Source organism: Colius striatus, chromosome 4, assembly GCF_028858725.1.
Source record: "Colius striatus isolate bColStr4 chromosome 4, bColStr4.1.hap1, whole genome shotgun sequence".
NCBI classification, from domain to species: Eukaryota; Metazoa; Chordata; class Aves; order Coliiformes; family Coliidae; genus Colius; species Colius striatus.
This window is the reverse complement of record NC_084762.1, coordinates 36,822,471-36,846,127: the sequence shown is the minus strand read 5'-3', so window position 1 is coordinate 36,846,127 and position 23,657 is coordinate 36,822,471. Positions and strand designations below refer to the sequence as shown.

The window sequence follows — 23,657 nt, the reverse complement described above, 5'->3', positions numbered from 1 at the left end:
CCCTGCATTCTACAGAGAGGACTGGTGAAGCTGAGATTTGTTTGCATTTTGTTAAAGACCCTGCACCAGGGGCAGTGATTTTCTTCATGAAAGACCCCATGCCAGGGGCAGTAATTATGGCCAGAGGAGGTCGTGTCCCGTGTGAGGGACTCCATGTTCACAGAGGCTGTAACTATGGGGAGGAACCCACACCAGGGATGTTCACTGAGGACTGCACCCCGTGTGAAGGATCCTGTATCGGTAGAAGCCACAGCTGCTGGGAAGAACCCACATCAGAGAAGTTCGTTAATGACTGTGTCCCATGGGAGGGACCCCATGTCAGAGTAGGGGAAGAATGCAAGGAGTTGTCCTCATCTGAGAAGAGGGAAGCAGCAGAGCCCATCTGTGAGAGACTGATCACATCCCCCATTCCCTGAGCCGTTGAGGGGGGAGGAGGTAGATATATCGTGAATATATGTGAAACTTGTAGATACAATACATAAAGATGAAAATTCATCAGCTTAAGGAATGAGTAAATTAAGAAAAAGAATTGCTTTGATATCAGCAGAATCAGTGCAAATATCCACATCATCAAGGTCACTAAGAGAAACTACTACAGACAACAGTTTTGCCAGGATGAGGCCACAACACAATCTGCCAGAAGTGCATCCCAGTAAGAGCTACTAAAAAATCTGCCAGATAAGGAAGCCAGATAATCTGGAATAACTTTGAAGAGTATTCAAAAACTCTTTACTCACTATATATAAGGCACAAAGTTTATCATTTTGTCCCTGAAGAAATAGGTGTTAAAATATTTGAATGACAACCAGCAAGTAAGATACTTAACAACCGGTTTTGGAGTTGCTATTCTGAGTATACCAAGTAGTGAAAATTCTTATTGTAAACAAGTTGTTTTCAAAGACTTAGAGAAGATGACTACCCAGGCTGTTCTGTACAAATTACATATTAACTTCCCTGCTCTGCTATTTCCAAATGTCTCTCAAGAATTGCAGGTAAATCAAGAATTAATGGACAAGGCATTGGTTATTTTCATATTTTGAAAGTCTTTAAAGAGTAATCACTCAATACCAGACATATTAACATAAGGTTAAGCTAACCCAGCTTAATATTTGCATAAAGTCAAAAGTGTAGCAAGGTAAAAAACACATGAAAAAGAGGCCATATTTAAGAAAAAAATCCTCCTGTCTCTAAAATTTAGTAATAATATTAAGTAAATAATAATATAAACTATTCTGAGAATTATGGCAATGGTGTTATAAAAACACAGCTTAATATAAAAATTTTTATTTTCTGCTATTATTTTTTAATGCATATCTAAACTTGCTAAAGGTTCCTCTCAAGTCCTTGTCAGTAAAATGTGATTCCTCTATAAATAAGATTTAGCAGAAACACCATCACCATCTTTCTTGGTATAATCACCTACATATCAGGAAAGCTATTTCCTGTGAAGGTAGAAAAGAATAATTTACATTATACTGCACTGCACCACAATATCTTAATAAACTTCCTTTAAAAATCTGTGTTCAATTTGTTGTGGAATGGACACAGAGAAGAGATTCTTGGAGACAGGAGAAGTGGTACTGATGGCAAGGCATTAAAGACAGTCAAACTGACATCTTAAAAAATGAGATGACTGCCATCTTTAGAACCATGATGCAGTGGCATATAGTGCTGGTGAGAAAAGAGGCTTCAAATCTAACAAGTAATGTTGATACAAGAAGGCAAAGACACAAGCTAGCTATTAAGAATTTTAGGTAGGAAATCAAAAGGACATTCCTAATAATTTGGATCCTAGAAAAGGTCTTCCATAATAATGGCCGAAGTAGAAAATACTCAAAATTAACTCTGAAAGTCTTTTAAGATCTATTAATTGATATGAATTTAAACATTTATGACATGAGTTGGAAACCTGCTTCTTGCAGTCTCAGTGTGCAAGACAACACCACATGACTTGGAAAGCCCCGTCACTCTGATATTCATCCACAGTCATTATAAATGCAATCCTAATGCCCCTAGATAATGCAGCTATTGGGTTTTTTTTCTTTCTTCCAATGTTATAATACTTAAAACTGTCTTATATTTCTATTGCTCTTCTGTTTACAGCAAAGCTTAACAAGGTAGAAACTTTAGTGTTCAACTTCTCTCTGTGGGTAATATAATACTCCCAGCATTCAGGGATTTCTAAACCATGAAGTCTGTAGCTGCCTTATGGGCATTGTAGAAAGAATAATATAAGTGTCTGATAATCAGAGATAATACGGAACCTGAGAATCCAGTGAGATCTTTCATGTACTCATTTGTTCCACATAAAAATTATTTTTCACTTGAAATTTAAAATAAATATAATTTTTCATTCTCACACTTACAGTATTGGAATACTCTGGGCCACAATTCTTGTAAGTTAATGGTATCTACAGAACAGCACAACACAAATCAGATATCCGTGAAAAGACAATATTTTTGTAGTAGATTATGATTTTCAGTGTAACATGCAAATGAGTCATACTAGATGATAGTATGAAATTCCTTCTCATTCGGAACACCAGAAGTCCTAATAAATTGTAAGCAGCAATGGGAGAACACACTAAAATGAGAATACACTAATAGCTCATAACTCAAGAAAGCTGCTTATAACAATGTGAAGTGCTAAGTGCTAGAAATCTCAATAAATAAAACAAATCACAGAATCACAGAATCTTAAGGGTTGGAAAGGACCTCAAAAGATCATCTAGTCCAATCCCCCTGTTGGAGCAGGACCACTTAGAGTAAGTCACACAGGAACTTGTCCAGGTGGGTTTTGAATGTCTCCAGAGAAGGAGACTCCGCAACCCCTCTGGGCAGCCCATTCCAGTGCTCTGTCACCCTCACAGTAATATGCACTTTAAAAAAAGCAAAGCACAATAAAACTCAGAAGGTTTTGGCTCAAAAGGTTACATGAAAATTTTTAATGAACAGCTTATAATTTCAACCAACTCTGATCCTAAGGAAAAAAGACTGACTTATGCAAAATCTCATGGCTCCGAGATTGCTTATTTTTTCTCAAAAAAACTGCTGAATTGCAAGTTGTTTAAGTTATTGTCATTGATGATATTAACTTAGAAGCAATTAGACAAAGTTCAGAAGAGATTAAGAAAAGAAACATATAAGTAAAAGCAAGTGAGAAAGCTCCTGTCCCACATACCTGGGAAATACCCCTTCCGTAAATGCAGACAAGACAGGACATGGACATTAGATGTAAAAATAATTTGACAATGTTTTCTCTAAATTCTTTAGAACTGTGATTGAATTTAATACATTTACATTAATTTTTTTTATCAGTCCTAAAATTTCCCAATCAAGAAGACTTCGATTTTGAGGTTTTTTCCCTCAAAATAGGTGATATCATTATGCTATTACATTCACATTCTACAGCTATTTGTACCACAGCAAAGAGGATGTAGAAGCACTCTTACTTTGATTAGACAGTGTTTTACACTCTACTTTTGAGGACGTGAAAGTATAAAGCTTTTTTTCTTTTTCCATTATCAGGTAATTGAACAGAAAACATTACTGACTGCCCTTTATATTAATGAGGCTAAATAAAAAAACAGATGGCTTCTACTAAGTGAAGGAACTGAAAGTAATGATGTGTTATCTTAAGCCACTGTCCTGCAACATCAGAGACCAGGATAAACAGAAAGCTGATTATTCTAGCTGAGTAAGAAAGCTCAAATAAACATGCCCTCTCTTTCTTTGAATCCTTGTCTACACTAAAAAATGACTCATTCTAAAAATAGTTGTCAAGACATTTTCTACACTAACAAGTAATTCGACACCATTTCAAAAAATGTTCTTCAGAAGTAAATTTTTAGGAAAAATTAGGGCAACATTTAAAATTCAAGAACCCAGAGATGTGAAATCAAATTTCAGGTGTAGGTCTTTTAATGGCCCTAAAATTAAGAGCAAGAAAGAATTAACATGTGACTTGTCTCATGTCTTGCATCTGGGAAAGAATAATCCCATGTACCAGTACAGGTTGGGGAATTAACTATTAGAGTATAGTTTAGAGGAAAGGGACCTGAGGGTGCTGGTGAACAGCAGGATGAGCATGAGCCAGCAATGTGCCCTCGTGGCCAAGAAGACCAATGGCATCCTGGGGTGTATTAGAAGGGCTGTGGGCAGCAGATGGAGAGAGGTTCTCCTTCCCCTCTACTCTGCCCTCGTGATACCACATCTGGAATATTGTGTCAAGTTCTGGGCCCTTCAGTTCAAGAAGAACAGGGAGCTACTGGTGAGAGTTCAGTGCAGGGTCGTCAAGATGATGAAGTAAGTGGAGAATCTCCCTTATGATGAAAGGCTGAGGGAACTGGGACTCTTTAGCTTGGAGAAGAGAAGACTGAGGGGTGACCTCATTAATGTTTAGAAATATGTAAAGGGCGAGTGTCAGGAGGATATTCTGTGATATTTCGATATAAAATGAACCAGAGCAACCTAAAAATGTTGTTGTCTGATGTTATTTCTTTTATACATGACCCTTGCAAAAAATCAGCAAAACTTTTATATATATTTGTGAAGTTTTCATAGGTTCAGATAGTTCAGATAGTATAGAAGTTGTCACAGTTAATCCTCATTTAACAACAACAAAAAATAAGATTAAAAATAAAAGTATGTAAAGAGTAAATATATTTTGTTTTGCTTATAAACACTCATAAATCAAATGGTGGAAGATCTGGAGGACTATCTAAGTCTAGGATTCCTAGCTCAAGAGGGACAGAGAACTTCCAGAGAGGGTGCAGCACAGGGCCACCAAGATGATCAGGGGATTTGAGTATCTTCCTTATGAGGAAAGGCCGTGGGAACTGGGGCTGTTTAGTCTAGAGAAGAGGAGATTGATGGGGAATCTCATTAATATTTACAAATATCTAAATGCTGGAGGTCAGTACGTTGAGGCATCACTTTTTTTCTGTTGTTTCCAGGACAAGGGGTAATAGGAAAAAGGTGCAAAAGAAAAAGTTCCACTTAAACATAAGGAAAAACTATTTTACTGTTCAGGTGAGGGAGCCCTGGCACAGGCTGCCCAGGGAGGGTGTGGAGGCTCCCTCTCTGGAGGTTTTCAAAACCCACCTCAACATATTCTGGTGCAACCTGATCTAGGTGGACCTGTTTTAGCAGGGGAGCTGGACTAGATGATCTATAAAGGTTCCTTGCAATCCTTACCATTCTGTGAATCTATGATTTTGTGATTCATTTGGATCCATATTGCATCTAGTTATTACTGGTTTTCAGCTGCAACAAAAGACAAATTCTTCCCTTAACCCAGAGTTTTGTCATTTAAAATAATTGATCCTTATACCATACAGAAAGATTCATTGTCACATCTTGCTTATTTTATAGAAGTCATAAAATTAATGTATCAGAGTATGAAATCACAAAAATGAAAGACTAAGTTTTCTTCTTAAAAAGGAACTTTTCTGAAAAGTTTTCAGCAGTTTTAACAGTTACTGTGTGTGTTTGTGCTGGTTTTTTGTGTAGTTCTTGATGTTCTTTAAAGAGAGGTTATCTGAAAATTTTCTTATCTCTCTGTTGTTCATAACTTAATTTCTTAAGTTGTTACTACCCAAGATGGATTTAGACAGTTTAGGTGACAATTTCTGGAGGCAATTCTTCTCTATGCTGCTCTTTTATACATCCTTGAAAGCTCACTCTTTTTGATGAGTTGACTATGACCCCTCCCACTGCACACTTTTGCAAAACAGATCTCAAAATATCAAGCCTTATGCATGCTTACATAATAAACAACTGCTCAAATAATCCTGTAGAATGAAAACTGCTTCCCGCTACTGATGATCAAGGAGGTAGTAGTGCTGTTTTGCACTTGTCAAATTAGTCACATTCTCATTTTGATCAGTATTCCTAGAAACCCTCTATCATTTGCAGAGCTTCCTATTGAAATCGGGGGGGGGGGAGGGAGAATCACAGTGCTGTAGGGTTTGGAAAGGACCTTTAAAGAGCATCTAGTCCAACTCCATGCTAAAGCAGGTCCACCTAGATCAGGTCACTCAGGAATGCATCCAGATGGGTTTTGAAAACCTGCAAAGGAGACTGCACAACCTCTCTGGGCAGTTTGGGCCAATATTCCTGAAAGCAAAGAAGTTTTCTGTAAGTGGAACTTTTTTGTTCCAGCTTTTGTCCATTACTCCTAGTCCTAACACTGGATACAATTTAAAAAAAAAAAAAAAAAAAAAAAGTGTCACTATATTCTCTTGACATACATCTTTCAAATACTTGTTAAGTATTAATGAGATCCCCCCTCAGTCGCCTCTTTTCCCAGCTGAACAGCCCCAGATCTCACAGTCTTTCCTCATAAGGAAGATGTTCCAGGCCCCTGATCATCTCAGTGGCCCTGCGTTGGAATCTCTCCAGAAGTCCTCTGTCCCTCTTGAACTGGGGAACCCAAAACTGGACACAAGACTGCAGAGGAGGCTTCACCAGGGCAAAGTAGAGGAGGAGGAGAAGAAACTCTCTCAACCTGTGGGACACACTCTTTGTGGTGTATCTCAGGATGGTTTTGGCTTTCTTGGACGGGAGGGCACATTGCTGACTCATGTCTAATTTATTATGAACCAGAACTTGCAGGTCTCTCTCCACAGAGCTGCATGTTGGCCCCAGCCTGTACTGGTGCATGGGGTTGTAACTCCCCAGGTGCAGGGCTCTGCACTTGCTTTTTTTGAAACTCATACGGTACAAAAATGAGAGGGAGAAAAAAAAAAGAAGAGAGGAGAAAAAAGACACAGCTATTCCATCTGAAGTCTGGAATAATTTGTGCTGATATAGGTAGTCACCAGCATTGATCTCTGTGTAGAAGTCCACCTTAACATCAGTAGAAAAGGAATGAAGATAAACGTGGTCCATGAAACTATATTCCACTTCAGAGTGTTTTAGATAGAGTAAGATGAAAAGTGTGCTATCAATATATTTTCCACCATAACACATAACTCTTTGAAACAAGGACATGAAATCTGAGGTACAGAACTTTTGGTAGAAGTGAGAAGGAAAATGGTAAAAGCCCATAGAGCTATGGCAAATGAAAGAAAACAATTGAACTCAGTTGCCAGAGATTATATCAGATTCCAGTAACAGAGACAAGTATGTGTGGATATAATGAAATTTCATCCATTGTCTTTACTTTTACAATAGATACATATATTTGGCTATGAGAATAGTTGCTACAGAAATTCTGTGTTGTGTTGCTATTTGAGCTTTCAAAAAATTTTTATCCTTCTGAAGACAGTATCTTTAACCTAAAATGAAATTAAACTATCCTGGGTAATTTTATAACTATTTTTTCTTGAATTGGGAAAAGAAAGTTGCACAGAGGATAGTCCCACTAGATTCTATGACACTACTGGAATAATTAAGCAAGCAGAATTTGAGGCCTGTTAATTTTAGCAGATATTCTAAAGAATATATTTCCACCTAATACAACAATTTATCTGAAACAAGAGTGACATAATTGACAAAAATATATAATAATTATGGTGCTTTAGAGTCAGCTATATTAAGGTATGACTCATCATTCAATACACAAGAAGGTACAGAACTACGTCAAATCCAGTGCAGTACAGTGTAGCTGGAGCCAAAAATGAAATTTAAAATCAGCAATCTTTTGTTAATAAGTGGAGGAAGGAGGGGAATTAATGGAAAGTATGACTATGAATTTTGTTTCACTTAAAAAAAAATAAATTTAAAAAATGACAAAGAATAACTGTACAATTACAATTTAGATTTACATATTTTTTGTAAAAATATGTAATACAATTTATTACTTGAACTTCACAATTCCTCTGGCAATAATTGTAAAAATTTACTTTATTAAAAGGGGAGAACTATTCCACTACTCAGTTGAGGAAATGATTGGTGAAGAAGAAAAGCAATGATGGAATATTCTGAGATAATTACTTCTTTTTGTTAGAATACCACTTTGAAAGAAAAGCTACACGGTGTAACAATCAAGTTTAAAACACATAATTTCCCATGAAACATTTTTAATGATTTTCTATAATAGAATTAGACTGATAATAAGCCTTTTAAAAACTGGAGAAGCTGGATATGTGAATTTTGGACAAAATTATATTGAAAATTTCTTTCTATGTGTTATGCAAAATGTATGTACAACTTTTATCATTTTCGTATCTTTTAATACTTACCTTAATAATAAACATAGTCCCAGTTAAAGATATACTTCAATAGCACAATTATACATCATTAGTGAAGCTACAATGCTAAGTTTTTTCTAGCAAAAAGTGCCATGGTTCGTACTTACCAGGTGTAAAATTATACCGAGCAGAAAATCCAATAGATTCCAGCTCACCATCAGCAAAAAATTTAATCCATAGGAATCTGCCACTAGATTTTATCATAGGCGGATTTTGCTGTCCACAGAAACGTCCAATGATTGGGGAAAAGCCAAAAGGTCCATCTCGTACTTCAATATGGTCAAATTTACACTCCCAAGAAGGCTCTATGGAATACTTTTCATCAAAATGTAGCTCAATGCATTGTCTAGGGGCAGCTAGAAATTAGAAGAAAATAATCGTATTATTTTCTAAATCAAGACTCTTCTAATGTAAAACAAAATTAAAGAAAATCAAATATATCAGTTTTGTATGCATCATTGTTTTGTTTGAAAACTTGTTTGAAAATTAGTACGGATATACTTTTATGGATTTTACACCATTTGCTTATTTGTCTGTTATTTTCCTTTTAAAAAGTGCCCCTGACAGCAGTACTTAGCAAAACTAAAGGAGATAGCTATGATGTAAAGCAAAATACACTATAGGAACAATTGGTTCAAACACAAAATCTTTCTGAGAAATATGCATCTAGAAAACCAATGTTTTCATATATTTGGAATAAGAAGTTTAATCAGAAAGCTTTTTTTTCTCTAATACTCACAAATGTAAAGAAAAAAATGATCAGAACTGTGCTAAAGTAAGAAGGAGAAATTCTGTTTCTATATGTATTGCAGTCAATAACAAACTGGAGTGTTATTGCTTATACCTAGAATTACTTATTTTCTCATTTGAAACATAAGGACAAGTGTAGTGAATTCTCACTTAAACTATAAGGATGAAGAAAAAGTAATGTCTAATTAAAGAGTAAATGATATTGTATTGAAAAATTTAAGAAACCTTATAGTCATGACTTGATTAGACACAAAAAGCTGTTTATTCATGGATATTAAGGCTAAGGCTAGTGGCAGTCAGAATGATCTCTAAAACTAATAATGCCTGGCATCTCCTCTATAAACCAAAATAATTACTGGTTGAACCACAGTATTTTCTTAAAAGAGAAAAAAACAATCCCACCAAATCATGGTTTTGTCTAAAAATTTTAACAGATGCATCATCCCTGGTATGTGTTGCTCCTATGCTTAATCCAGTACACAGCAAAAAAGTGTGCCTTCGGTATCTAGATCATAATGAGATATAGCCTTTTGCTGATAAAGTCTTTTGCTAAGACAAAGGTTTGCTGTGCCACTGCCTGCTCTGCCTCTCATGGAATCATGTCCTACACTTTACACAAATTAGAAGAGGCTGAAATTTCTGCAAGCTTTGTAGGAGCTATGATTCTTTTCACCCAAAAACATGCAAGATCAAACTCTAAAGTTACTGTAATAAGTTTGACATGGAAACTGCTACCAGTCCAGCAATCAGTATCCTTCCACTTCTTTCCTCAAGAGTAGTAGGAAAAGTATCAATGTGACCCAAATCTAGATCTTGTACATATTTGGAAATATGTTTTGGGATAAGTTAATTACTCACATAAGAAGACAGACAATTTAAAATGAACTAAATAAGAATACTAGTTAAATATTACAACCTTTACATGAGAGCATGTGGTCAGATCCCATTTACAAGTATTTCACCTAAATAAATAGTCTCCTTTTATAAATACTGAAGAAGTATTTTAATAGCTTTACTTTCAACATTAATGTTGATGATGATTGTTATTATTGATATTTATTGAAAATCTTATCAGTTGTTCTCGATTTGAAGAAATTCACAATTAGGTAAATACTTGCTATTTATAATAATTTACAGGAAATTTGTGATCTTTGTGCCCAAACAAATTCAATGGCAAATTCAAACTGTAAACCTTTACATATATTGCACCAAATTCACAGTTCATGGAAATTAAATTACTTTGAAAGTATGAAAAAAACCTTACAAAATTATAAAAATAATAAATCTTTTAATGAAGACCTTATTAATGCTACCCTTGATGGGATTTGAAGAGCAAAGTAGATCTTTTAGACTATAGTAAAAGACTAAATAACTGGAAGACATCATTGTCTTTATTCAGATGCTTTTACCCTTAACTTGATGTAGTTATATCAAATATTGACTTGAGTAAGTTATACTAGAGCAGAAGACAGAAATCAGCATCTTTCAATCTGTGATTATATTTTTATGCTCTTATTTCATTCAAAGAGGTTTGTTGAGAATTACTCATCATTCAGCTAGGAACTGCAGAGTCTGGGATCAGAAACTCCATCCTGACAATGCTTTAGGTAATCTTAAGAATGCTCATTAAGACTTAAAAATCTTATATACTCATAATTCAAATATTATATTCTTTACCCATCTAAAGCTTTATTGTAATATTTCAATGTTGCAAACTAGATATGAAGATCAATTGTACTAGTGTTGTTGGTGTCAGACAGCATCATATCACAGTGTATGGCTGCTCTGCTAACCATTGGAACAAAGAGATTTGTTTCAAAAATGACTTACACCAGTAAAATAACACATTTGTGCTTTATAAACTTCCTATTTTAAGCCTTCACTACTCTATTTCACACCAAGAGGAGGTTTACAAGTGCTGACTCAGTTAAATCCTTAAGAGGTCTTTGAATCCAAGACTCACATAACATCATAATAAAAATGGTCATGAGGCTCCCTCTGAGTTATAGCTCAGCCATTTGATATAATTTTTGGTGTTGAAAATGAGCTCTAAAGTCAATTAGACACCCAGTATAATATAAAATGAATCTTTGTGAGTAAAAGAGAATTGGTCCCATAGAGATATGCATAAGATCTATTGACTTGGCGAAAGCATGATCTGACAAAAAATGCACAATTTCCACAACCTTCATGTAGCTTCCTGAATCACACACTGCAAACTACAATCAGCATATTGCTATAGCTTGCCCTTCTCTGCTTTTATTTATTTTTCAATAAAGTCAAGATGAGGCTTTTCCTAGTGAAGCTCAGTTCTTGCTAGAAGATCAGAGAGATCAGCTCGAGAAGCTCTCAAGAATTTCTACTCTTTGAGTAGAGCCTATACCATTTTAAGAATGGAACACTGTTTCTCTACTGCTAACTAAAAAAAGACCGGGGAATTAATATGGGGGCTGCACCACTGATGATTCACACTCCTTAAATGTTAAAATCACCTAATGGCGTCATTTTGTTCATGCTGGTCAGAATCGCCAAAACCTCTTAGACATGATGTGGTGGTTCTTGTCAGTTATTGACCATTCACCGTAAGCAAATTATAGCTGTACTCATGACTGGGAAGGTAAGTGTTAACCCATACTTGCATGATTATGCCTAGCAGCTTTAAGGATGGTTATAGGTACTCTCATAGGTACCACCTGTGTCTTGGCCATCTCTGCAAGTAAATTCAGACAGGATGAGGTCCCTTCTCCTAACTCTCCAGAGGAACACAACACTTTGTGTTTCTGTAACTGTGAGGATTGTGGTGATCACAAAAGATTGGCAAAAGGAGAAAGGGGTGCTATGGATGCATTCAGGCACTTTTTCGTCATGTGCTTTATCTTATTACATTTAAAGGTTAAATGTTTTGTTTACAATAATCTAACTAGAGAAATACAATCAATCAAATCTTCCTGGAAGTGACCATAAGGGATGAAAATACACAATTTAAACTTCCAACTTTAACTTCTTCATTACAAAAAAGAGTATCACTTCAGACTTACACGTTGGCTTTAGCAAAGATCTTCCTTGCCAAAGCTGAAACAACTGGGCATTGTGTAGATACATATCTTGTGCAACAGCGATTGAAAAAAATCACGTGCAAATGTGATCAAAGTAAAACTTATTGAAATAAAGTGAGAACAAGTCCAGAATAATGACTAAAAGTAATGTATGTGTAGTTACATACAAAACAAAACAAAAGGAAAACAAAAGCCCAGAATATGCAGTTCTTGAAGGCTGGATTGGAATCTGGCCATCTAATCAGAAGAGGAGGGATGAAGTGATCAGAAAAGGAAGGATGGAATGGTCATTTCTGGTATCCTTATTCACAGGTAAAGCCTGTTCACATCTTCAAAACTTTTTCTGTGGCTATGATGTCAGAAGATGTTGTTATTGAGTCCAAATGAAATATATTGAAGCTGTCTCATAAAATGCCTTTACTTGAAATCTTAAACAATCATATTTAGCTTCCAACTATTTTTCTTCAAAATATTTTAACACCACGGTAAGACTACTTAATGCTTACATTCAATTAAAAAAAAAAAGGTATTGGTTCCCAATTTGTGGTACAAGAACAGTTACCAATATACCACACAATTAAGGTATTAATTCTGATCAGCCTCTAAGCCTGTGTAACTGACAGTTGAAGTTAAGCAAAAAATCTGTTTACCAGACTGCATGCAAATGAAACATTGACCTCAACGCCTACCCCACCTATCTTTGCTGCTACAGTACTACTAGTGTGTCCAGCTATTATTGATAAGAAAGTAATCTATATCCTTGTTTTAAATCACTATGCAATACAAAAAGAGTGGAGATTTTTTCGTACAGTGATATGTGACCATTTTCAAACATCTATGAAATATTTAGGATCAAAGAGTTTAATGGTCTTTAGTGAAAACATGGAAGACATTGAGAGCTAACTGAATGTCCACAAATGTATAAAATGAAAGATTTCTTTCATATCTCTGTAAAACAATTCCACTTCAAACATATATTTACAAATAAGCCTTTAATCATTACATCAGAAGTAGTATTTTACTTACAGGATTTCCAAACTGATTTTTAAGATATATTGTGTAAAGTATGACTATCCCAGTCCCCAAATATTTTTAACACAAACAAAAACCTTTGTTCCTACAAAATCTCCTGTGCAAATTTCCCTTTGGAGCACATGTGCCAAATTTTCTGCAGTCTGGCAAAGGCTAATTCTGTCACTGCTGCAGTTGTTCTGGGCAGCTGTGAATTACGCCAGGTTAGAATCAAGAATGCAAAACAAAGTGAAATGGGACCCAACAGGGAATTTAATGTGTACTCTCAGCTATTTCCTACATTTTCTATATTCTCAGTAAGACTAAAAGAAAAATAAAAAAATAATGCATTTTCCACACATTTTGAAAGGCAGGTGGATTTATCGGTATAATATTTTTTGCATTGAGTACATGACTTCTGGATGACCTAAAGGATTCTTTTAGAAAGGCATCCAATCTGGACTTTAAAATTTCTAATTATTGCAATATTTAATTATCTTTGCACTAAAATAAAATGAAAGGAGAGGAAAAAAAAAAAAAAGGAAAAGAAAAAGAAAAATAAACTTCTGTTTGATTTGCTTATGCCTTTGACTGCTAAAACCAAAGCCTCTTCAGTCAGAAATTCTCTTCTCTTTTACAAACTCACAGCCTATGATCATGACAATTTTTGTCATCTCTGTTACTTCACTGAAGTAATTTTGAAATTATTAAAGGCTTGGATACATCTAAGATGAGCTACAATGTGGTGGAAAAAAATGTATAAAGAGATGAAACTCAATTTTATTGCCACACACTACACACTGCAGATCTCTCTCCACTAAAGTCACTAGGAACTGTGTTTGAGTGAAGTCATCAGAATTTTCCCTAGATTATATTCGATAACAAAAAATAAAGGAATAAAAAAAAAGGAGGCCAGAAGGAATGTGGTAATTCATACATGTATTTAAAGTGGTATCGTAGAGCTGTCACTATGGTATATATAGCTGTGGTATGCTGAACTCTCTAAGACATACAAAGGGGAGATAACCAATGTGGAAGTGCTATTAGAGATCATATCAACTGTTCTCATAGTTTGGTACTTGATATTCAACAGCAGGCAGAAGCTATTTGAAGCATATTGGAATCTCAATAATAAATATGGGAATAAGATGCATGTGGATATGTTTCTGTTTTACTCTTAAATGGAATGGTTATTTATGTCCTGGATTAACAAGGATTTTCCAATCCATAGGTTGTTATCAATATATTGTTATCATTAAAATAATTAATCCTCTTTTTTTCAATCCTTTAACTTTCATGTCTCATGACAATGAGTTCCAGAAAACATAAAAGATATAGGGAAAAGTTTTCACTTGCTAGCCTTCTTCATAGTTGTCTGCCATTTTGGTATGTTATAAAAAGAATAAATATATACAAAGAAATTACTGTAATTAAAAAATAATTGTTATTGCCTTCAGTGTTTTTTTCTTTTGCCTTTTTTGCAAGCTAGCACTTTAAAAATGTTATTGCTCAGACATCTTACTATATCTCTGTTTATTTTTGTGCCATTTTTCAGACATGACTGAAGTAGTTCAAGATCTTTTCAGAAGATAGAAATAGACACAGGAAGACCAGAGATGAAAATGTCCAATCTACATGAATCACATCAAAATAAATACTGATAGAACTACTATCATCATAGGTTTTAAAACACTCAGTTGCAATCCAAACTGTTAATTATGGCTGGAGAGGACGCAGAAATATTAGTGTTGTAATACATTATGTGTAACTAAGTTTTGCCAGATTTTTTTTTTCCCCATAAAATATCTTAAAAAAAAAGTCTGTTGAGTTCAGGTTACTCTTTTTAATATACACTGTTTCTAACTTGCAACATGGAATTTTGTCTTCCTCATAGATGTTGATTGATTATATTTTTCCTTCCTAAATTGTTTTTAGACATTTTCAATTTGAGCTATTCTATATCTAGTTATTTCAACACTGTATTTCATCCCCTTTCAGCTTATTAACTATATTTCTAGAAGTATTTTATTAATACAATCAAGTCAAAGGTCTGTACAATAAAGGGCTTTCAGACACTTTACTAAAGGAAGAAACACTTTTTGGCCTGACATATTGGACCAGGGTTTACAAAAATGGTTTGTTTGTTTGGCTTTTTTTTCCCCCACATTCTTTAATGATAAAACACATCCCTATGTTTTGGATCTTTGAAGATAAAGGAGGCTTACTTGTCAGCCACATAAAAATGTTAGAAAGATCATTTGATCAATATATGCAAAAAGACCTGGACCTAGGAACACTGGTGTAACAAAAATATAATACTTAGTAAACATTGAACCCTTTTCTTTTTTAAGTCATTTTTAATTTCAAATTAATGATTAAACTATGAAAGAACTTCAATGTTTACCATTTATCTACTTAAATTGTGAACTCAAGGGGGAAGAGTGGACAAGCATACATTTTCTTTTAATACCTTGACTCCATGATTTATAATCACCTCTTTAGACTTTAGTCAGGATACCTCGTACTAAAGTGGGATTCAGACATCTCCATTAGTTTGCTATTATTTTTTTTTTTCCTAACGATACATAGAACATTTACTCTGCATCATTTCTCTAGAAGGTTTTAAGAAAATAAATTGCTTTTAGTAACTCAGCACTAGATTCAGAAAGACAAATTTGTTTCTACAAAGGCCTAGTGGGGAGCTCTAAAGCAGCTCATTCAATTTGAATCAGCTATACGCCTTTGGAAATCTCCCTTTGTGCTACCTGCATGTTTAGTAAAATAAGTGTTTCTGTAATTTCTGACTCCATCATTTGTAGTTAATTGTTCTGTCCAACCAAGCACGGACAGAATAGGCATCAGTGTTGTACTCTGCATGTATTCACAAGTCATGAATAGATCTTTTTGGTGCCAGTGACTTACCATGACTTCTGTACCTGATTAATCCTTTCTGCTACTAAACTCTGACAATATCTAATCTCTATAATTTTCCACAGATTCGTCTTCACAACAATCCGTTCAACATCTGTTATAGTAAGAGTGATGAAGAGAAACCACCTAACTTGCTTGTAACACACCTACAGTCTTTCATAAATCATCTCCATGCTTGCAACTGTCTACTCTACTTTTAAAAAACTGTGTCTTAGAGCTGTCTGGTATTACTGTTTACTCCTTTCTGGTTTTGTATTGGTTTGTTTTTTCTTTTTATTTTACTTTAATTTCTCATGAACAACTGGATTAAAAATAGTTTTTACACTCACTATATGGATTTTTTCTTTATGACTTTCTTTATTATACTTTGGCTATGCTTGTCATCCCTGATTCACTTTGAAGTTTAAAGTATCTATAGGAAAGTCAAAGCATTTTTTGTGTCTTGTGTTCACTTTTTTACTAATTTTAATATATTCTTTCAGCTGTCATGTTACAGAATTTTAGGTTCTATTTTTTTCCCTGAATATCTTGAAATAAATTTTACTGTTTATTACTAAGTGGTTCTTGTATACTTACCAACTGAACTAATTTATGAGTGATGTCAGGAATTAACTACTTTCCAGTATTTGTTAGTAAGTTTTATAAAAGCTTTGAATTAAAAAAAAAAAAAAAAAATCTTCTCTTGTGACATGGAAAGATTTATCATGATCATATATACCTACTCATTACCTATAATAAAAGAAATCATTTTTTTTTAATACAGTTGTTGATAGAATATAAAGATTCTTCAGCTGGTCACCTTCTATAATGTAGACACACTCTCTGTCAGGAGGATACTTGTTGGGGTAATTGGGAGAAGTGAAGATGCCTCCTTCTGCATATTTTGTCCAAGTTCCACACTGCACTGGTTTCTGTCCTTCGGAAGTAGTTTGCTTTTCTGTGAAACAATCATATAAGGATTATATAATTACCTCATAAATTATAATGTCCCTATGACACTTGGAAGTTTATTACATAATGAAACAGTCTCTTCTGTCAGTGGCTTCAGCTTTTTTTCTGTTGAGACCTAGGGGAAAAAGTGTCTTTTCTTTAGGGGTGAAAACATATAATTTGTTCTCAAAGCAGTTTTTCAAACCAGAGAAGAGACTAGAATGTCTGGGGGAAGACATTTTTATATTACTTTTTAAATAATAACTTTTCATCGAAAAGGTGCTCAAGAAATGGGAGCCATGAGTTTCCCACTCATGTATCTCAAAAAGCTCAAACGTGCTGTATCAGCAAGCTAGATGCCTTAATACAGGAATATATCAGAGTTGCAAAATAAAGAAAAGCACACAGAATTATGATAGAATATGCAAATTATTCTAAAAGCACAGCAGCTTGACTCTATATTCACTAGGCAGAGAGAGATGAGGGAATTCCTGGACTATGCTTTATAGTTTATTTTTGTCTTGCACTTTGCTGTAAAATTAATAAATAGCTCTGATGCCAGGAACCACAGCCCAGAACTTTCCTCTTCCTAGGTGAATCATCAGAGAGCAGAGTCAGACCCTCTTGTTTGCTTTCTTCCTAGCCCTGAAACTCTTTTCTAAGCAGCAGCAGTGATCCTGGAGATGAAGGTTTGAGTCTATTCAGGCTGAAAAAGATGAAGGATCACTTTCTGGGCATCATGTTTGAACATGCTAAAATAAGATGAAGTCTTCAAAAGGAAAAATACCTAGGGTGGTATTAAAAGGAAGGATAGAAAATTCCTATGTGTTACTCCAAATGAAGTATCTGTATCCAAGCAGTGTCCCATCTAACTTAAGTCTCTGATGTGAAGCACCAAGTTGTCTGAGGTTCCCTCTTATGATCAGTGGATGAAGACAGGCAACTTCCAAGGATTATTTTAACCATCTGAGACCTGCCTTATGATCTGTAAATATTTCTCTTTCTTCCTGGTCTACAACTAAGCTAAGTACAACATGGATCCTAATATATTGAAATGAATTTGTGCCCACGGAGACTGAGTATTCAGACACAATTTCAGACCCATACTGTGCTCAGCAGCTCTCCCACACAGAGCAGTCAGGAATTTTAAGAATTTCTTTCTATCCCCACCCTGCAGAAATGCACTCATGAAACCCTACTTCAGGTTTTGAATTCTACTGCAATGAACCTGGGAGTCCTGATTGATAATTAACCAAGAGCCAGCAATGTGCCCTCATGGCCAAGAAGGCCAATGGCATCCTGGGATTCATCAAGAAGAGTGTGGGCAGCAGGTCAAGGGAGGTTCTGCCCCACCTCTGCCCTGCCCTGCTGAGGCCTCATCTGGAATAATGTGTCCAGTTCTGGGCTCCTCAGCTCAAGAGGGACAGAGAACTTCTGGAGAGAAGAGCCAGAGAAGAGCACAGAGCCACCAAGATGATCGGGGAGCATCATTAATATGAGGAAAGGCTGTGGGAACTGGGGCTGTTTAGTCTAGAGAAGACTGAGGAGGGATCTTATTTTTACAAACATCTAATTGGTGGGTGTCAGGAGGTTGGGCCATCCTGTTTTTCTATGGTAGCTATCAAGAGGACAAGGGGTAACGAGATGAAGCTGGAACACAAAAAGTTCCATTTAAACATAAGAAAAAACTACTTTACTGAGAGGGTGATGGAGCCCTGGCACAGACTGCCCAGGGAGGGTGTGGAGTCTCCTTCCTTGGAGGTCTTCAAGACCCACCTGGACATGTTCCTATGCAACCTGATCTAGGTGAACCTGCTTCTGCAGGAGGATTGGACTAGATGATCTCTAAGGGTGCCTTCCAACCCCTACCATTCTATGATTCTATGAACTAGGGAAGTAGTTGGTGCAGATTGGGGTTTAATTGACTGGAGATCAGCTCTGCAGAGAGAGATCTGGGAGTTTTGGTTGACAGCAAACTAAACATAAGTCAACAGTGTGCCCTCATACCCAAGAATGCCAATGGCATCCTGGGATGCATCAAGAAGAGTGAGTCCTGCACAAAAAGTTCCACTTAAGGAAAAACTACTCTACTGTGAGAGTGATGGAGCCCTGGCACAGACTGCCCAGGAGGGTTGTGGAGTCTCCTTCTCTGGAGGTTTTCAAAACTCCCCTGGATGCATTCCTGTGTGACCTGATCTAGGTGGACCTGGTTTAGCAGGCAGGTTGTACTAGATGATCTCTAGAGGTCACTTACAACCCCTATCATTCTGTGATTCTTTGAGCAAAAAGATTATTAAAGTGTTGATAACTCAGTGGTCAAATTGAATTTGAAAGCAGGGGCACTTTACAGCTTTTAGTTAGAGTCAAGTTGAGTCTTTAGTTGGATCTAGCTATGGATCAGGTTACTAAATTGTCAAAAAAAGTACCACTGGATTTTTGTGTGTATACAGACACACTACTACTCAAAACAAATGAACAAGAGACAGACACTCTAATTAGGTAAACTACTGAAAATTTCAAGAACTAAACAACTGAAATCCATACTCTGGGCTAAGATAACGTTTAAAAAAAAAAAGGTCTGAAGTTTACATACCTGTTCCTTTTTTGGTTGCCCCAGACAAATGTAGAATGATTAGACTTGCTACAACTGAAAGAGAAATATGCATTAAACATCACAGTGTGATAATGCCTGCAATCAAATCAGTTATAAATATCTATCTTAGAAGAATACAAATCAAAAAGGATTACAGTAAAAATATGTTTTGTGTTCACTTGCACATTTTGTCTAAACAAGTTTCTTAGTGATCTGTCCTTACAGGTAGTTTTCTTTGGATTTTAAAAAAAATGCTCAGGCATTAATGTTTCTCTCTTTTTTTTTTTTTAATATTAAAGACATTTCAGTAATATTTCTGTATATAATCATAGTTACAGTCAGTAATAGAAAAATGGCTGCTTTTAACAGACAAAGGTCTGCTAAGTTTTAGTGCTACTAGACCCATTAATGTCTGTCACTATGGCATAAAAAAAATTGAAAATGAGTACTGAGAGTATGAAAGGTATAAAAGAAATGAGGGGCTGGGTTCTTCACATCCATCAAAGCATTTGCAAATCCCCAGTGAATTAAATTATTGTGCATGTTCAACAGTCTTATTAATCTAGTTTGCTCCGTTTGTTGAGAGGGTGTTGCTTTGTGCTGTACTGAATCTGCAGCAATTTTACAAAGAAAAATGTACTATCTCTAACCATGATAGGACAGGTCTGTCTCTTGGGAACAAATCTGACCTTTTTGAGGTGGATTTCAACCTGGAGATAACTTCTGAGTTTCCAAATATAACAATTTAACTACAAAAAGCTAAGAGGCACACACTTGGGCCAGCTAGAGTAAGACTGCTTTGGAAGCTCAAAGTGAGTATCTAGCTACTTGATGAAGAAATCATGCACTTGTCATCATCCATATCTCTGGCTATTTAAGTAGGATAGCATCTTCTGTTCTTCAAGACCCCAGGTAGTCTGATGTCAAGCCCTGACATAGTGCTCACACTGCACTGAAGTTGATGTGGATATGAGGTTTTGAGTGTTTTGCATGGAACAACTGCTGTTTTTGTTGTTGACTATGACGAGAAATTTATGGGACCTGTGGTCTCTAGCAAATGTAATTAAATGCCATACTTTCCTCTTCTTACCCCCCAAGAGACACCAAAATCATCATGGGCTAGTAACCAGATACTCAAATGATCCTTCAAAGATGGTGCTTTCATCATTTCCAGCTTTTAAGCTTCAAATTGTGTGCAATTTTTACATTGACAGTAATCTCCATATTTCCAACATTCTGATAGCATTAAGATATCTATTTGTATGTCTTTGACCCTGCCTATGTGACAGGGTTTGAGGCATTAGTGATGGCTACCTTATTAAGCAAGAAAAGGCTGAAGTTCTGGGAAAATGAAGGCTTGGCAGCATATTCACTATTTCTTGGTCAGGTTTTCAGTCCCTGTGTCTTTTTGAATCCCACAGCTAAGAGAGATGGATGTTGGCAGAGCTGGTAGTTAAAACCTCTCCTGCGTCATGGGCATTCAATGAGAACATTACATCTTCTGCTGAGATATGAATGCTATCCAAGCATTCATGCCCTTACTCTCCTCAGGGATGGATTCTGGAAATATGTGCTAGCTGGGATCCTGCTCATCAGCTATGTCAGAATTTGAAAGCAATGTGGGAGCATTTACTAAGTTGTTCATTTACTTTAGGTATGTTTCATGCAGTGAACATACTGCATCTATGCCTATAATCCTCACCAGTCAAAACTTAATTTCTCAATAGCGTAAGGTGGATTGGTGTCAAAATATGGAGCCAACAGCAGTCAATCCTGAACACAAATTTGTGGAAGCTTGAATAGGAAGCACAACAGTCAAATAAACTCCATATAAGAAGTGTTTCTTCTTAGGCAATTAACAGCAATTCATACCCGATTCTTACAAGTTCATTTCAAGTACTTTTATCTACTATCAATCACCTCCTTTTCCATGTGGAAAAGAAAAAAAAAAAAAAGTTCAGAGAAGTAAAGAGAGTTAGTCCAATCCACAGAGATATTTTAACCAAGATGACAGAAAAAATCCACAAGTCTTTTCAATTCCAGCTGTAACTCTGAGGAACTATGCTTCCAAGTAACAGAGCCATGTTATTGCAAAGCAGAGAGCTATATTTACATATCTATACTACAGAATAGATTACTAATGAGAAGTCAAAATAATCTTGATAATAAAGTGTAATAGACAAGAAGAGACTAATTTTTTTCTGAATGTATCTTTTTTAGCATTTAGATAGATGAAGTAAAATACTTCTCTCGTATTTCAAAAAAAAAAAAAAAGGAGAAAGCTTCTTGATTTAGTCGCATTAACACTAGCATCACCAAACTTTGGGTATTGTCAGAAGGTAATTCAAATTGCAGGCTTTATGAGAATAGATAACACTATTTTTTTACTTAAACAGTCAAAGCAGTCCCCTTCATTCTATGACCCTCACCTTTTTCTTTATCAATCCACAGGAAAAGAGCAGTGTTTTTCACAGAGGGGGATCAAAAAAATAGTTCCCAAAAAGGTCAATCATGCAGTCTCCACTCATTGAAAACTGGCATTTGGGAAGCTTTAACAGTATGTCAACAATATTGTGATTATCTGGGATTGGGAATTATCTTAAAGAAGTTCCTACCCAATTTCTTTTATTCTGTCTTCCTCCTCCCCCTTTCCCTCCTAGTCACAGGTATAACTATAATCATGCTTTCTAGTACGACTTTGATTACGCATCTTTGCATCTTTTTGGATCTGTGTATTTTCCATTACAAGCTTTACATTAAGCGATTTATCTCTTGGATAGGTAGCGTTTTGGAGGCTGTGATTTAGAACAGACAAGGCTTAGCCTAGCAAGGAGTTGTTGGACAGCATTACCCGGCCAGAGCAGTGCTATTTTACACGTATGGACATAGAGATAGGTGCGGGAAGAAGCTGTGGCCAGTCAAGCCCCTTCAGTAGAGCGGACTCTGCAAAACTGAGGGGGAAGAGAGGGTCCCATTCACACACCCTAGGGCCCCTCGGGGTCTTTGACGATTAACTGTTACGTTTCGGTGCCTCCCTGCTGCTCCTGCAGGATTTCTCCTAAGGAGGCCGCCCCCGCCCCACAGCCCTCTGGGATCCGCACCCGCTGCAGCCGCCCCCGCCGCGGCGTTCGGCGCTGCCCCGCGCCCCCTCGCCCCTCCACTGCCGGTTCACGCCCCGGCCGAGGCTGCAACACACCGCCGTGGACGGCGAGGGCCGTTCTCCCGTCTCTTTCCTCCGTCACTCCAAGAGCCATCAGACCCGTCGAACCCAGGTGAAAACATCCAACCCGCAGGAGCGTGCCCTCCGCCCCACGGCGCTGACAGACACTGGCTCTCCTCCGTTACACCGCAGAGTGGTGGGGATTGGGGTGCTATATGTGCGTAGGGAGAGTTTACCCCCACGCCGCGGAGGCCTGGGCGTCCCGTTACGCTAGTTCTGGAGGCAGCGGGAGCAGGAGCCTGTGCGCGGCGGCGGAGCTCGGCAGGGGGTGGGGATGGGAGGCTGGGGGGAGGTGGTGGGGCGGGAAGGGGGGGATACTCACTGTGAAAGAAGCTGCGCCCATGGGTCATGTCTGTTCCTTACACAAGGCGCTTCGGTCTCCACTAATTCCATTTAGATACGGGAGGACTTCCAGTGGCTGAGAGAGGATGGAAGTAGGAAAAGAAGAAAAAAAAAAATAAAAAAAATCCCGAAGCCCACACACAGCAGAGTGGAGCAGCCCTTCCTCTCACTCGCACTCCCTCACCGCCTTCAAATAATCACCGCCGGCTCAATCCCATCACACCCGAGCTATCATCAGCACCACCATAAGCGTTGCATCGCGGCGGCGGGTAAGGCGGCGGCGACCCGCGCATCCAGGTGCCGGCGGGCGGCAGCGCCGGGGCGAGCCGAGCCCCTAGTCACCAGTTTCATACAAAACCAAAAGCAGATCGAAGCATTTCCTGCAGGACTCCGAGCCCAGCGACTTCCAGCCCTTCGGCTTCTTTTGATGCATTGAAGAAGGGATTAATGGGTCCGTCATCAGCTCCCTGTGCTTGCTCCTCTGAAAGGGTGGGGGCGGGCGGGAGGGAACCCAAAGAGGAGGGGTAGAGGGAAGAAAGATTTACCAAATAGGGGATTTAGTCATATTTGTGTGCAACGCGATCCGTATTAGAAAAGAAATCCTTTAAAATCGAACAGATCCATTTTTG

General features: G+C 37.0%; 1 protein-coding gene across 1 annotated transcript in view; it reads right to left on the bottom strand.

Annotated features, from left to right (window-relative positions):
- NETO1 (neuropilin and tolloid like 1) overlaps positions 1–23,036 on the bottom strand; it is a 64,071-nt gene extending 41,035 nt beyond the window's left edge. Inside the window, exons 1-4 of the mRNA XM_061995524.1 lie at positions 23,009–23,036; positions 19,467–19,520; positions 16,743–16,880; positions 8,303–8,551 (exon numbers count right to left, since the gene is read on the bottom strand). Of these exons, the coding sequence (XP_061851508.1) occupies positions 8,303–8,551; positions 16,743–16,880; positions 19,467–19,520; positions 23,009–23,036 (469 nt within the window). The remainder of the gene's footprint in view (positions 1–8,302; positions 8,552–16,742; positions 16,881–19,466; positions 19,521–23,008) is intronic.
- Positions 23,037–23,657: the final 621 nt, after the last annotated feature.